This window comes from Saccostrea echinata, unplaced genomic scaffold (genome assembly GCF_033153115.1).
Source record: "Saccostrea echinata isolate AGI-Se365-2 ecotype Australia unplaced genomic scaffold, CSIRO_AGI_Sech_v1 ptg000043l, whole genome shotgun sequence".
NCBI lineage: Eukaryota > Metazoa > Mollusca > Bivalvia > Ostreida > Ostreidae > Saccostrea > Saccostrea echinata.
Genome location: NW_026889792.1, coordinates 954,648 through 972,071, shown reverse-complemented (window position 1 = coordinate 972,071; position 17,424 = coordinate 954,648). Strand labels below are relative to the sequence as shown.

The 17,424-nt window shown below is 32.1% G+C and overlaps 1 protein-coding gene across 1 annotated transcript; it reads left to right on the top strand.

Moving 5' to 3' along the window:
- The first annotated feature begins 4,570 nt into the window (after positions 1-4,570).
- LOC133201247 (ankyrin repeat and SOCS box protein 3-like) lies at positions 4,571-5,737 on the top strand. Its single transcript, XM_061337041.1, has 2 exons — positions 4,571-4,837; positions 4,942-5,737. The coding sequence occupies exons 1-2, from the start codon at positions 4,588-4,590 to the stop codon at positions 5,301-5,303; spliced, it is 612 nt and encodes a 203-aa protein (XP_061193025.1). The 5' UTR covers positions 4,571-4,587; the 3' UTR covers positions 5,304-5,737.
- The last annotated feature ends 11,687 nt before the right edge of the window (positions 5,738-17,424 follow it).

Genomic DNA, 17,424 nt, shown 5'->3' with positions numbered 1-17,424 from the left:
GAACTCTGAGTACCTCATGGATGACTGATGATGCTGAAGATTTACAGTATTGCAACATACGTAATGGAATGCATTATATTTTTGAATAAGAAAATTCGAGAGAATAAAATTAATTATGCAATGAATAATGTTTTATACATTGCATGTTTTAACAAATTAGAAGTAGATTATTTATAGTGCATTTTTGTGCCTATTACATATCAAATGAGTAGGAGTACGACAACACAAATTTCATTTTTTTTTGTCATCTTTGCTAGGCAAGGGTTTCCCACTCAAAATTCTACTCTACAACGAAGATAGCATTTCTTATGCAAATCAAATTGTAAACATATCATTTGAGAATCAAACTGTTTGTACTACTGCTCAATATTACACCAGGATAAAACAGTCGTATTTGCAGCATCAGATTATCATTGTTATTTATTAATTTCTTTTTTAAATTATTTTGAGAAAGTTGAATAGTAATGCAATGTATTTGTGCATAAACTTCGATAAATTTTACAAAATATTTTTATCCCAGCATAATATATACAATGATCATTCGATACGACTCTATTATTGTTAAAGAATAAAACACTTGACAGAAAAAAGGTTTTAACTTATAAAAAAATTAGTATGTTTTCTTTTCGGAAACAGGTTATAAAAAATAATTTAACAACAGCATGGAAATTTATTACTTATAGTTGATACTGAATTAATGGCACGTCAAATTCATGGAAACAGAAGACTCGTCAGAAAATAACAGAGATTAAATTAGATTTGGATAAAGCATAGAATGCGCTTGCGATACATACATCAATTTTAGGATTGTTATGTTCTTTTAAACACTGTTTATAAAAGGATATAAGCTGGCAATAGTGGAAGATCCATGCAGTCAATACTGGCATTGATGAACAAATGATGAATGACTATAAACGGTTAACAACACATTGTCCCTTACTAGCATTACATGTAATCATCTGTTCATTAAATGCTAAAGAAATATAATTGAAAAAAATGTGTTTGGTCAATTCGTCGCTTAATTCCTACAAGAGTACTAACACACTAATATGACAGCAATTTCTATCACTCAGATCTGCATCCTTATGATATGTTGTTAAATTCAATAAAAAGACAATTCAAAAGCAACAACGCTGTTTTAGATCGGCACCAGTATATACAAGCTGTCTTGAGATTAGAATATTAAGCGGAATTTTGGAACTGGGTTAAGAATATATACATGCCAATGAATACAGCACTTTGTAGAAAATGTCAGTTTATTCTATGCTTTTTAAAAAATAAAATATATATACAAAGGAAAAAAAATTCAGAATTTTTCAATCAATATTCATAATATTTCATGAATTCTGTTTAAAGAAAAAGCAATTAGTTTTCACCATATGGGAAATATACTTGCCCTTTCGTTATTAAAAAAATGAAAAAAAACAAACAAACTGGATATCTATATTGCAGTGAAACAAAGATATATGCAAAGCGTGTAAAACCAATAAGTGAAATATATGGAGATAACGAACAGTATTCAAGCTCAAAAGTCCATTAAACAATACAAAATAGGTGCAGAGCAAACACGGACCTCTAAACATCAGAGGTGGGATTAGGTGCCATTGAGAAGTGAGCTTCCCCTGCCAACCGGTCACACCCGCCGTGTGCTCCTTGTCATGATCGGCAAATAACGGAAAAATCCAGTGTGTAACTAACAATAACAATTCAGTGTGTAAATAATGGCCTAACAATTAGTATGAAAAACTCAATGATAAATTGTATTTGCTGACAGAGTCATTTTTTCGACCATAAAATTTACGAAATGATGACTTTAAACGAGACAGCTGATATTCTTGTTTCATCAACTTGTTTGTCAATAAATTCAGTCTAACGAGGACCAGTTTCAATAGAAATAAGAAATGTCTGCACAAAATCGATAGACTTTGAATTTATTTCTAAGAAATGGAAAAAATTAAGAAAATAAATCATATGCAGATAAATCATATACGGTACCAATTTTGATGCACCAGATGCGCATTTCGACAAATTAGGTCTCTTCAGTGATGCTCATGCCGAAAGGTTGGAAATCCGAAATATCTAACTAAAGAGACTTTGAAGAGCTTGCCAAAGACTGAGGCCAGATACGTCGAAGGATCAGAGCTTTTAATGAGAGAGATACTCATAACTTTTGAGAGGAATTTCTAAATTTTACCACAGCAATTAAATATATATCCGTATTTTCAAGCTAGTACGGATGTACTACCTACTGGGCTGTAGAGAAACTCTGGGACTAACAGTCCACCAGCAGAGGCCTCGACCCAGGGGTCATAATGTTTATCATATACAGTACCAATTTTGATGCACCAGATGCGCGTTTTGACAAATGTAAATTGTCGAATACATAGTGGTGATTATTTCTTTAAAAATATTGCAATGTATGTGCATGTATGTATAGCTAAATATGCACATAGAAAATAACAATTATTGAGGAAGACTACATGTATATGCTCACATTTATGCTTAAGTCAGCCCAATTTTGCGCAACTTCTCTCTTCATATTAGTTTTAGTTAACCATTTTTTAAACGTGAAACATTTCATGTTTTCTTTAAATAGATGTCGTAGTTAAATCTTCCATAAATAATGATCTGATCATTCTAACTGCTTAAAAAGACTAGGTAGTATTGAGATTATAATGATACGTATATCAATAAATGACTAAAAAAGATTGAAGAAGGCCATGTAATTGACATTTAGATTATTATTGAAAAGGTATGTTATAATTAATTTATGATATATATCTTGATTTTCGAAAATCGTCAAATAAGGTTAAATCTAACATTTCAATATTAATCATGCGGTACCATGCACCGGCATTGTTTAATATTCATCAGATGAAATGTAATCCTCTTAATACATGTAGCTAATAATCGTGAATCGTGGTATTATTAACATAAGTTTTTATAATGTGCAGTGTTTGTGATAAGATTAAAAAGATTTTTGAAAACAAAACTAGACGAAATTCTTGAAAAGACATTATAGAAAAATAGCTAACGGGAAATTCTGATCATAATAGCTAAACAGTTAAATAAGATTGATTTAAGAGAGGCTTTTACTAAGTTTAAACATTTAAGGAATTGACAATAATTGGCTAATATTTTGCAATGTTAAATGTCTCAGCTATTTACTCAGGAAATTACCACAATTACCACTATCCCTGAAATAAAGAATCCACAATAATAAAAATGATATTATGAAAATCGAATTCAAAATTAGAATTTCTTAAAACTACATGAATTATACTTCATACCGATATGCGCCTATTGAGATGAAGAAGTGATAATAACATTTAACAGTTTGGATAAAAATGGATGTAATGTATACCATCCTAAGGATCATACCAATAAAAAAAATCAAGATAAAATAAAATCATGTTAGTTTACAGTTAGGGACACTTCATTTTCACTGTCCTCTTACCTTTTAATAGAACTTATTTCAACTCTGGAACAATTACGACACAAGGACAAAATCATGAGAACTTGTAGCACTACATTCTTGTTTTTGCTATGTTGATAGAAAGATACTCCATTCCGCCCTAAAAGATATGGTGTGACATTAATGATTTATCAGGATTTAATATGATCTGTCCTCTTAGAATATATTATAGATCTCTGAATGAATGAGTAATTATCGTCTATTGCTATAGGAGAAAAACAAAATATGAACTCATGTAAAAAAGCCCATACACCTCCGACTTAAATGTACCGTATTTCGTATAAAGACCTGTATATTTAATAAAGATAAACCAAGAAAATCTCTCTGTGTTCATATAGAATGCATTCAAAAATAATTTAAAAAAAGTCCATGAAAAGCTCCCTTCTTACACAGAAATATATAGCCTTTTCTACACTTTGTACAGTGAAATGGATTGCACCGTGTACATCAAAATAGACTTGCAGAGTTTATCTCACATTTTTGAAAGATATCAATCATGAAGTTTTTCTACATTATGTACAAAGAAATTGACTTTGGGAAGAAATCCCCTATTTCTAAAACGTATTGATAAGGACATTTTCACCATCATATACAAAGAAATAGAATAAAGAATTAACCCCCCCCCCCCCGCGCTCTTAAACAAATTAATCATAAGTCTAGAATCCTGTTCATATGTTACTGAAATCAAGATAATAAGATGTTATCTTTGATATAAGGAAAACCACTCTGCTTCATATCTATTCCTATTTCCGTAAGTGAAATCATAACAATAAAAAATCACGAGACAATACTGCTGTGATTATTAATTTATTATCATTATCCTTAACGTTTTATAATTGACATGTCAAGGAATCTGTTTTACATCTACTAGAAAAAAATGTGGTCTACCAAAACATAAAATGTGCAACAAATCAAAAAAGCGAATCTTCAGGTAACATTTTAATATAAACCAATCAGATTCATGAAATGTCTCTGAAATGACATTGATATGCAAATTCAGGTATTTGATAAGTATAAAAGGAACAAAGATATCTATCTTCGGTATACTTTGTACGATTACATTGATACGTATTGAACAAAAAATGAAAGCTGTTTACTCAATCTTTTCTCTGATGGATTCCGTTATCAATGGTGATATCCTCGCACTTCAAAATTTACTAAAATTTGGAGGTGATGTTAACGTTCTGGATGAAAATGGAGAACCTCTATTATTTATCCCAATCGTTAATGGTGATATGGATACTCTCAAGCTTCTACTAGCCCACACTGATGTCAACATGACAAACGACGATTGCAGGACAGCTTTGATGATCGCAGTTGAAATGGGCGATATCGACATGGTGAAAAAATTAATCAAATCAGGTTAGTTTACTATAATGCTTACAAACAATATGTCAAAAATTCATTCTAAATCATAGCTAATAATCCTTAACGAGATTTTTAAATTCTTGCTTCTTTTTTCACAGGTGCACGTGTTGATTGTAAAGACATATCTGGAAAAACGCCCCTTCTGTTAGCTTTACAGAATGGAAAGTTTAAGATCGCAGAATACCTGATAAAATGCGGAAGTGACGTCAATGTGGTGGATAACCTTGGCCAGTCTGCCCTTCACCTTATTGCAACAGGAGAACACAATGAGTGTACCAAAATCGTTAAAATTTTGTTTAACTGTGGGTATGTGGTGAAGGAAGTTGACAATTGGCTCTGTTCTGATGACTTTTCAATTAACCAGAAAATGGAATCTAAATATTTCAAACTGGTCAATAAATTGAAAACATCATTAAAAAATACGGCAAGGGACCGAATCAATAGTCTGAAAAAGTCCTGAGAAATACATTTTCTTTGACCACTCTGTACCTTTGCAGAAGAGATAAGTCTCTATGCTAGACGAAAACAAATAGTTCCATGTGAGTGCGAAGATTCCTTTGTACATCAGTAACGTTCTACTTGAGAGAAAGGAATTTTTAAATACCAATTTGTCAGGGAAGATGCATATCGTCTATATGCTGCTGATATGGTTTTGTGACAAATTGCGATTTGGTAACTATGGTTTGATTTCAACATGACATTACTTCATTACCACTACATAGTTAACAGTATTGTGTTACCAAGAGCTATCTAAGTCATACGAAATGTTCATAAGTGTTTGATGTGTTAGCTATGTTTAAGATAGGGACATGGTTATTTGGATTGCAATGTTCTTAAGGAAGGCAGTGATTGCCTTTAGTTCACAAAAGAATAAATGAATATAGATTGACAATAAATACACGATAAAACCTCATGATAAGTCTTATCTTTTATGCAGGTAGTTTTTGTGAGGGTTTTATATTCTATATTTTAATATACATGTATATTGATCATATACATGTACTTCATACAAAAAAGTTTAAAGAACCATGAACCATGAACAGGACAAAAAAAAAACATTGACCCCTGGAAATCCCAGCTGGGTCAGGTATCTAGAAGGAGTAAGCATCCCCTGTCCAACGGTAACACCCGCCGTGAGCATTATGTATTTATCAGGTAGATACATATCCAAAATATACATACATGTCCAAGAACAAATTCGACGTCGATATTGACGAAATCGACAATATTATGTCGATAACGTATCGATATTGATTCTGAACAGTACTATAAAATTAATATACTGGATTCCATATATTAGTCTTAGTGCTATGTCGATATCGAAAATATGATGACGACATCGCATAGATTTCGATCCTTATCAGTACAATTAATTTTAAAGTCGAGGTATAACATAAAGATACATTACCACAAGTGATGTCGATATTGAATCATTATTGGCATGAATACGTAAATAAATAAAGCTGACAAACAGAGGGTAAGGGGCTGTTATTGTCAGGGGTTAAGGTTAGGGTAAGGTTTTGGGTTAAGATGAAGGCTGGTAAAAAATTATGTTTTGAACAATCTTGATTCGACAGCGGTACGGTATCGTCGATATGGACAATATCGACAGTAGTACTAACTTAATATTCAGAAAGTAAATATACTTCATAAACTTCATAAACTAATAGTATTCAAGTATTTCACATGTTAAAAAACACAATATTAAGGGTGTTAATTATAATCCATTGAACAATCATGTTTCGATATCGATACGATATCGTGGATATTGACAGTAAAGAAAACTTCGTAAACAAAAAGTAATCTACTAAACTAGTGGGGAGGAAATAAAAATAGTGCCCACGAAATAAAATCCATGGCTTCTATATAAAAATTCGTGACTATGAATTAATTTAATCTTTGTATGTATAGTAAATGTGAAAAGGATTAAAATTTAAGGTGCCATCCCATCTTTGCACGTTCTACAGCAGTAAGATTATCATAAACCGCTCACAAGAAAGTTATTTTCCTTGATACATTATGTTATTTTTTTCTTACAACATTTCAAAAGTTGTGAACACAAAAGAATTTTAATTTCATTACCACTTATTCTATTTGCGGCCTTGAATTAAAAAAAAATCTCAATGTATTATACCAGTCACATCGTATATCCATATTTTTTGAGAAATACAATCAATTATTAAATCAGTAAAATCATCCGCTTTGTTTCTGAAAGAAAATTTATCAAACTATATCATCAATGTCTCTCCATGTAAAACTGGCAAAAACTAAATTATAACACTTACATTTCACAGAAATCTATTGACACTGAAATATAACCCTATATGAACGAAAACTTCGTTGTCTAATTACATGTTTATATAGAGAAACAGGATTCAAATTATTTACAGTAAATTTTTGTAAAAAAAAAAAATTCCTTCAAATGAAATTCAATTGTCCGTCTCCCTCCAAAGTTTAATAAAAAAGATCACACAAACAACGACAATTAATCATTGTAGAGAAAACTGAATACATTAACATGTTTCACTACTCATTCAATAAAAAAATTCTAAAAATTGGGAAAATGAATAGTGACTTTTTACAAAGAACAGTAATGTTATTGAGTCTTCTTTAGCCTATTGTCTATAAAGACATGTGAAATAAACAAAGTAAAAATCAAAATAAACTCTTCTTCATGTATGACTCATTTCTTTTAATGTTTGTAAATCAAGTACATGGTTATATTTCACAGGGTTGTGTAGCACCATTTCTCTTGTCAAATTTATAATGTAAAAACTCATCTTCTTTGACATGTCAAGGAAAATGTCATTTTTTAACAAATTGTGGTCTACTGAAGGATAAAATATGTAGCTAATGAAATTATATCTATCTTTAGTTCACGTTGTTGTGTTAACCAATAGGATTCACGGAATACTTTGAAAAAGATATTCATCATTATATTAATGTTGATAAGAAAGGGTTGAAAAGATCTATACCAGTAATAATATTGTACATACTACCTAGAACGAATTGAAGCACAATGAATGATTTACCTTCTACTTTTCTTGTAGAAATCGTCTTCAAGGGTGACAACAATGCACTTGAAAAGACACTAAAATCTAGAACCAATGTTAACGTTCTGGATGAAATTGGAGAACCTCTGTTATTTACCTGTTACCTGTTATTTACATGTTATTTCAAATGCTGACTGACGTTTTTCATACTAATTGTTAGGCATTATTTATACATTGAACTGTTTACGGATTTTTCCGCTTTTTTCAATCATGACAAGGATCACCCTGCGGGTGTGACCGGTCGGCAGGGGATGCTCACTCCTCCATGGCACCTGATCCCACCTCTAAATTTTGAAGTCCTTGTTTGCTCTGCTCCAAATTTGTATAGTTTCATTGGACTTTCGAGATTAATACTGTTGTTAATTTTGTATTTCATTTACCCCAATAGTTAATTGTGATATGGATACCCTTGAGGTTCTCCTACTCTACGCTGATGTCAACTTGACGAATGACACGAATGACGATAGTAGAACGGCTCTAATTATTGCAATTGAAATGAACGATATGGACATGGTTAAAAAGTCAATTAAATCAGGTAGGTCTTTGTAGCTTTTAAAGCAATATGATAAAAAATAACACTTTTAATGATACAATGTGTTAAATAAGTGTCTTAATTGTTACATTTATTTCTCAGGTGCTGACGTGAATAAGAGAGACACCTCTTGCTGACAGTTATGGAGGTTGGCAATATCAGAATTGCAGAGTACTTGATAAAAAACGGAAGCGATATCAACGTGGATAACCTTTGTCAATCTACCTTACATCTTGTTGCGAAAGGAGAACATAATGACTGTACCAAAATCGTTAAAATACTCTTAAACTCTGGATATTTGATGAAGAATGCTGATAATTGACTTTGCCTGGAAGATCTAATATCCAACCGCAAATTACAGTCCAAATATTTCAAATTGATGACAAGATAAAAACGTCATTGAAAGCTATTGCAAAATATGACATTATAATTCCAGTGGGATCTTGAATACATTTTTAAAAAAAAAAAAAAAAGTCTGTACCCTTGCAGAGAAAAATGGTTTGTCACTGGAAGAGATCCAACAGAAAATTATAGGAAAAAGTCCACTCACACCACACGATAAATAATCTCCCCGGCACAATAAACCATGACCATGGCACCTGGAGCTCTTTTAGGACAGTACACGCTTTAGTTTAGAAAACCGTGAGAAAACGATTGTCAAAAAACCCCGACCAGATCCTCCATATAGTCCACAATAGTGATGACTGGCTAATTCCTATCAATTAAAATGTAACAATAAAAAGATGACTTGAAATGCGCAAAGTTTTGGTAGGTAAACACCAGTGCACTAAATCACCCTAATATACCCTTATATAACATTCCCTGTGCAATTCTACACGAAAAAAGACTAGCATTTTAACAGTTCCATTGACTGTTGGATTAATGTGGTTTGCTTGATTGTTTTACGTCCCTTCGAGAATTTAACACGCATATTGAGTTTCCTCTAGTTGCCTTTTGAGGGTTGTAAACTTAGATCTGTACTCAGCACGTACGATGTTTGAGTAGTGAAGAATCTTCTTCATCTACTGTGACATGGAATCTCGGTTTATACGGTTCATCTGAAGAAGCAGTCTCCACTTCCCGCAGTGGGATTCGAACCCCCGACGTAGGGATCAACTCCTTACTCTGAAGCGGGTGACTGTTTGACTGGAACTGTCAAAATAGACTGTAATAAAATACTGATCACCGACGTGTCTGAAATGTCTTAAATTGATTCTCATATACTTGCAAGATACCCCATCCAACAATTGTTAACTATAACACGAAATTCAAAAGAAGATTTAAACACTAAGTCAACGAAAAAGGTACTTTAGAAACTGTGAATTGAATTTTTCCTCTTTAAAATACACTTACAAGTACAGCGATTAAAATCTTCAGATATTTTGAAATAACCTTTAATATTGCGGGGTTAAAGTTTTTCAATGAATGTGCATAATATGAACATAGTGTTCATTAATTCCTTTTAAAATGATTAACAGTTCCCCAGATTTCAGTGAAATCTCCCCCCTTGACATTAGAAAATTTAATGATGATTAAATATACAAATAGGAAAACAATAAATTGAAATATTTGTATCGTTTCTTCATTAAAATATAGGTTATGTAGAACGGAAATTCTTTATTTCCTTTTTTATAAATTGAAACTGGCATGCATTGAAATCGTTTTAAAGAAACAGACATTCAAATGTTAATATAGCAAAACAGTAATCATGGATGACATGTAGAAAAAGGAATAAAAAGGAGTTGAAGGCAATCCCAAATGAAGGAGTGTCTATAATCTGTAATAAATATTTCTAAAATGCCTGCACTATGTATAACTAAATGGTGTACGTAGTCGGTGGTTATATGTCCAACAAATGTTTAATTATGCATGATCATGTATAAGTGAATAGGCAGGTATATAATAACCCATATCATTGTAGAAGATTATTTTCTTACATTGTTAGTCAGCTCAATTCTTCACTTAATTTATTTTTCTTATGGAGGTTCAATAAATCTTTTATGAATTATTAACTAATCAATTGTACTGTTTAATGATCAGTTTTAAATAATTGAACATTTCTTTTTATGTAGATCAATAAATGACTACGAATGATTTAAATCAAGTGTTTTGACATTAAAACATTTTTTGAAAAGGTAAGTTACATTATTCGATAATAATGTATCTTGATTTTTGAAAACTCTCAAATAAGGTAATTATATTCTTTTAATCACGCGATACCATGAAACAGCATTAGTTAATATTTATCTGATAGAAAATTATCTCCTTATAAAATCGTGAGTATTTGATCAGAATTCGAGTGTCTGGTTGTATTATGCTAAATATTAGTAAAACTGTTATTATAATATACAAATATTTAGTTTTAGCAAAATGACACGTTTACATTTTCGAAGCAAAAATAGATAAAATTAAAGATAAGACGAAATTTTATTTTAAAAAATCCCAACGAATCAACCAAACAAAAAAAGTACTTTTAAACAAGAAATTATTTAATTATTTGTTTTTATGTCAAGCTGAAAAAAGTAATTGTCTACAGTTGTGAAATGTTATACACTCCATTTCCCCCTCATCTACCCACTCGAAAAGCAAACACCCTAACCGCCCCCTCTAAAAAAGAAACAAAACGATTACCCAAACAGAACAATCAAACGAAAACTAATCAAATACAAAACTAAACTCACAACTCAATAAAAACTAAAGTTAATTTAAATAAAATGCATCAATATATATAAAAAATAAATTATTATACATATATATACATATATATGAATATATAAAATAAAGTAAAACGATAGATAAAATAAATAAATAAATCAATCAATCAATAAATAAATAAAGAAATAAAGAAATACAATCAAACAAGACATCTACGGAAGCCGGTTGAGGCCAGTTCAGAGAAAGAAATATTTTTTATTGCGTTTAAACGCAAAACATTGCGTTTAATCGCAATAATCATTGCATTTAAACGCAAAAGATTACGTTTAATCGCAATGTATATTGCGTTTAAACGCAAAACTCTTTGCGTTTAATCGCAAAAGATTGCGATTAAACGCAATCTTTTGCGCTTAAACGCAATAACTTTGCGATTAATCACAATAACTTTGCGATTAAACGCAATAGTTTTTGTGTTTAAACGCAATAATATTTTTGCGATTAAACGCAATACTTTTGCGATTAAACGCAATAATTTTTGCATTTAAACGCAAAACTCCTTGCGTTTAAAAGCAATAATCTTTTAGTTCAAAGACAATAATCTTTGTGTTTAAAGGCAGTCATTTGTATCAAACCTTGCAGAGTACAGTGGACCCACGCATACTTACATCTTTTATTTCTTTCTCTTTTTACTTATGAGGAAATTGCGTATTGTTTAGCTTTATAGAAACAGGATTCTCCGAGCAAACGCTCTCTTAAAGGTTAAATCTGTAATATGAATTTAAAGAGAAGAAAAAAAATGTCGGGTTGTAAAAACAAAGGCAACCTAAGAACTAGACATGTCTTAAACTTATTATTCTCTACATTCTTAATGAAGTTTTGGTCAGTTGCTCTGTTAAAAAACTGTCCCCTACGTTGCGGTCACAAGTTTAACCCATGTATAAAGGGATTTTTGGAAAGGACTGAGGAAATATGTGATGGATTTATATGAGATCAAAATCAAAATCAAATGAAAACAGATTGATCGATGTGCACTACATGTATCAAATTGACAAGTGCTATTAATACCACTGAAACATTCTCTATAAGTTGTGATAAACGTAAGCAATTGGTCAGAGACTTCATTAGGAGTTTTCGGTTCTAATACATTAAAGACATTCAGGTTGTTAGGATGCCACTGTTTTACTACAATTTTCAAAAACTGGAAAATTTTGCAAAAAAAACACAGAACAGATCGGATCTTCTTAAAGTTAAAGTGTCGGATCCTAGTACATGTACTTGTAATTATAAGCTTTGACTAGTTCATGTTTGATTTTGAAACTACAGTATCATTGTGTTCAAATGCAAATCAAATCCTTATAAGGAAGGATTATTGCGTTTAAACGCAAAGATTATTGCTTTTAATCGCAAAAATTATTGCGTTTAATCGCAATACTATTGCGTTTAATCGCAAAAGTATTGCATTTAATCGCAAAAATAATTGCGTTAAAACGCAAAAATATTATTGCATTTAAACGCAGAAAGTATTGCGTTTAATCGCAAAAGTATTGCGTTTAAACGCAGAAGATTTCGTTTAATCGCAATCTTTTGCGTTTAAACGCAAAGTGTTTTGCGTTTAAACGCAATATACATTGCGATTAATCGCAATCTTTTGCATTTAAACGCAATGATTATTGCATGTTTTGCGTTTAAACGCAATAATTATTGCGTTTAAATGCAATAAAATATATTTCTTTCTCTGAACTGTCCTCAACGGGCTTCTGTAGACATCCTTTTTAAAAAATTTAAAAAGGTTAAAAGAAGATTAAAAAATAATGAATATGATGAAAATGATGAATCTTGTTATTTTATACAATACCCAGAATTGAAAAGGATTTTTATTTAAGGTATAATGCCAAATAAAATGTAATAAAAGGAGCAATAATGCTCCTTTCAATGAAAAAAAAAATCAGTATTTTAGGACAGTGTTTGTATAAATAAAGTCATTCTCGCTGTATAACTATATTAATGGAATTTATGGATACCTGATATGGTGGTGCTCTGTTTGACACAAATGAAAACGCAAAGTTGGAATTTGAATGGTTGTCTATGAATAAATAAATGACGAAGCAACCAAAATATGTCAATACATTAGTATAATTGACAATACCAAACACAATTAAACACATTATGTAATAGAAACAAACACATATAGCAAAAACCATCATAAAATCTTAAGTACACAATATTACTCTGTATGCAATGAGGTACGCAAAAATTGTTTGTTTGTTAGACGTCTATTCGAGAATTTTTCACTCATATTGAAACACTAACTTGCCGGTTGATAGCTGCAAATTTAGACCTGTACTCAGCACTTCGGCCTTTGAGCAGTAAAGGATCTTTTCGTGCTAGCACCAACTGCGACAAGGAACCTCGAGGGACCGGTCTCCACCTTCCGCAGTAGAATTCACACCCACGACGTAAGGATCAACTCCTTATTACGTGACTCTAGATCGAACTGTCTAATAAGTGCTCCACGCTGGCGACGATGGAAAAAGAAAGAAGTGCAAAAAACAAAAAGTGATTGATCTCAAAATAATGCACAAACAATACAAATCTGAAACAGGGTAAAAGTTCCAGATGTGCTTGAGATGCCTAGGAAAAGAAATTGTCCCCTGTCAACGGGTAACATTCATCGTGAGTCCTAGGTATTGATCAGGTAGTCGGAATATTCCGAACTCCGTATAAGTTGGCAGACAGGAAAAAGACAAAAAAAGAAAGAAGAAGGAAGGAAAGAAAGAAAGAAACACACACGGACAAAAAAGACATCGTCAGACCTTTATCAAAGTGCTGACTCCTTCAAAGGTAATGCAGCTACTGCGTAAAAATTTTCAATTTATCGACAAATGATAAAAAATTCCGTCAATTAATTGAACAAAAGTAATAAGATTTAGGAAAATTGAATTTTGATTGTTTTAAATACAAAACTATAATAATCTAGTATAGATATTTGAATAAACAAACTGTCTACATTGTATGAAATTCCTTAAAAATAATAAAGGAAGGAAACAATTTTGATAAATAACCATTTCACCCCCGACTTCAATGAATCGTATTTTGTATAAAACGCGTGTAATAATACATATCTCATTATATTCAGCTAAGTGAAATCGAGTCAATAAATTGAATCATACGTTTATGTTGCTTTAACAATTTATTTATTACTTCAATGCATAGCTTGTGTGGTTTTATGAATGATATGTCAAGGAAACTGTTCCACAATAATGATAAAAACTGTGGTCGACAAAGATATGTGTAGCAAATCGAAAATGTGTACAAATAGCATACCTGTAGGTCATTTTATAGTAATAACTAATCAGATCTCTTGCATTTGTCTGCAATAACCTAAATATACAAGTAAGAGTAAATTGGGGGACATAGCACTATATCGCCTGAAAACTGGCGACGAACATAATGTTGACACCAATGCACTTCAAATGTTTATAAAATCTAGAGTTGGTTTTAATGCTGTGGACGAAAACTTTGAACCAACGTTAATTACCAAAATGGTTAATGATAATACGAAAATGCGTAAGCTTCTGCTAGCCTATGCAGACGTTAACATGTCTAATGAAGGTTACAGAACAGCTCTCATGATTATATTGAAACAATTTATTGCCATTAGGAAAAAGCTTATAAAATCAGGTAGATAAAAAAGCTTAAAAACATCATGTAGAGCATTAGATTCAAATCATAGTTTCTTCATAATTTACAAGAAAACATTGATGTAACAATCAATTGTCGCCCGGGAAATAAATAAAGTAAACAATGGAAATAGTCTTGATCATCAAACCGCTTCGATATGTGTGAAAAAGGCATGCGTCTAAATGATGGAGACGATAGTCGAGAATATTTTGAAAACCTATAGTCGGATGAAAATCGAACAAAAACGATACCCTTTTAAACTTTATCAATTCCTCAAGTAAATGTTGGCTGCATAAAATATAAATTGAAACCAGACACATGCATCACCTATTTTCAAAAATGTCTATCACTTTAAGAATATAAAACACGAACTGTGTAAAGTACGTTTTTACGTTTTTATGCGATAAGTAAAATTCGATGTTCTAAAAAAAGGGACCTGTCGTTTTTTCGATAGTAAATGATAAGCAACTTTATATATTAAATATGAAAAACATCTATATTTTTTACAGATTCACTTTAGGGAAGTAAATATATTGTGTATCTCGTAATTTATAAAGGGAAAGAACATTCTGATTAACAATCTTTTTAATGTTGAGAAAACCTTTAATTCTGAAAAACTTCTCCCACCTCAATCCCCATATACCAACACTTAAACTTATATGTATATGTAAAGGACAGGGGATTTATAAAATTTGTTTTAGGTGCACATATGGATTGTAAAGACAACATTAACCCCCCCCCCCCCCCCCGTCGTTAGCTCTACAGGATGGAAGTGTTGTAAAGTAGACAAGAACAACACGTGTTTTTAGAATAACGCCTTTACTGGAACCGTTTGTCATATTCATGCGCATAGACAGGTATATAGCATAATGAACAAAACCCGGTATCCATTTCCGGAAAACATAACATATCCCCCTTAATATTGCACTTAATAAAAACTGTCAATTGAAATGTTCATAGATCTTTTTGATCAATTTAAGAACATAAAAAGCAAACAATATACTTAACATACAATCACAAGAAACCAGAGATTCTTAGTAGCTACAAGGGGATTATAATGCCCAAATGGTATAAACTTCACGCATGAATCTACAAAGTGCATGTCTCTCTCACTTAGGATGGTGTCTTGCTCTTCTTGTAAATCAGGCGGGCTATCTTCTTGCGGAGGGCTAATCGGTAGTTGGCTTCCTTGGAATTGGCTTTGGAGGCGATTTGTAGATTGCAACGCGACTCTGCTTGATGGACTAAACTCGACTTTTCTGAAGTCTTATGTGAAACGCACATATATACCGGAATGTTATCTCTCTGTTCTAGTAGATCTTACAAAATGGGAAAAGGTGATTTTTTTATCGATATTAGAAGATGATCTCTTCATTTGATCTACGTGTCTTCGCCAAATTCCACCTTCACTGGTTTGACTTGGTACATGTAGGTAAGTGGTCATAATTTTTACACAATTGTAGCGTGTATTTATGGTACTTTAGTCATGTACCATCACATGCTGTCCTGTACAGAATTTCTTCACTTCACTTCCTGTGTGTTTACTAAGTGTCATGCGTTGATTCTGCTGTTGCACAGTATTCTAAATGCTTTGCTTAATAAGGTCCAACAGCGACCGTATATTTCTGCCAAGTTTAACTTGACTTTCTCCTGTAGTGAAATATATGGAGATAAAGTACAGTATTCAAGCTCAAAAGTCCATTAAACGATACAAATTTTGAAGCAGAGCAAAGACGGACCTCTGATGAGGTGTTGAGCAATAAGTGCATAGAAATCGGTTCAACGTATGTTCAACGGGACTACTTTACTGTCCTTTGTGAAAGCGTGTTTGAAACTTTGAACAAAGCGTTCTGCTAATCCGTTGGCACATGGCAAGGACAGAATCTTGTGTGTTTGATCCCATTCATTTTGGTAAAACTGTTAAATTCCTCCGAAATGAATTGCGGACCATTATCTGACACTATCTGCTTTGGCACCCAAATCTTGCAAAAATGTCTCTCAGCGCATTCAATGTGCTTGTTGCTGTTGCCAAAGTCATATATATATATATATATATATATATGACTTCTGGCCACTTACTATGATTGTCAACAGTGACTGTCAACACGTCCTGTGATTTCTTTAAGTTTACCAATTCCAGCTTCAAAAACAACTTGATGTTTCTTTAGAAGTTCCTGTACCTGAGGCTCACACGAAGTATAATAAACTTTCCGAATCGACTTGATTTCTTGTCAGTCCAAACGAAGAACCTTTAGTCAGTCATGACTGAGTAAGGTCAGTCTATCTTGACGCACAACAATGAGTTCCAGGTTTGCTGACTGTTGATTCAAGTTGACATCAACTTTCATCTTCCAAAGTGGACATATCTGTTCCCCGGAGTATTTCTTAAGGCAAACATCAGTACATCCAAGTCTGTGAGATGGTAGGTATCTTATCAGGAATGACGCAGACATCAGAAAAACTGCTAAACCAGTTTTTACTTTAATAGAAATACACTTTCCAGAAACATGTGGATGCACTACGATTGGTCCATGGCTAGAATTAGAGTCTTCACATACAGAGTACACTCCAAAGTGATACAGTACTAGTTCACTATGTTCTTGTCCATCAAAATCTGAATCATGATTATCAAAGTAATGACCTTTAGTCGACTCTTTGGA

Coding starts and splice junctions, on each gene's coding strand:
- LOC133201247 (XM_061337041.1), top strand. CDS start 4,588: ATGGATTCCGTTATCAATGGTGATATCCTCGCACTTCAAAATTTACTA. Junction 4,838..4,941: donor GAAAAAATTAATCAAATCAG/GTTAGTTTACTA, acceptor CTTTTTTCACAG/GTGCACGTGTTGATTGTAAA.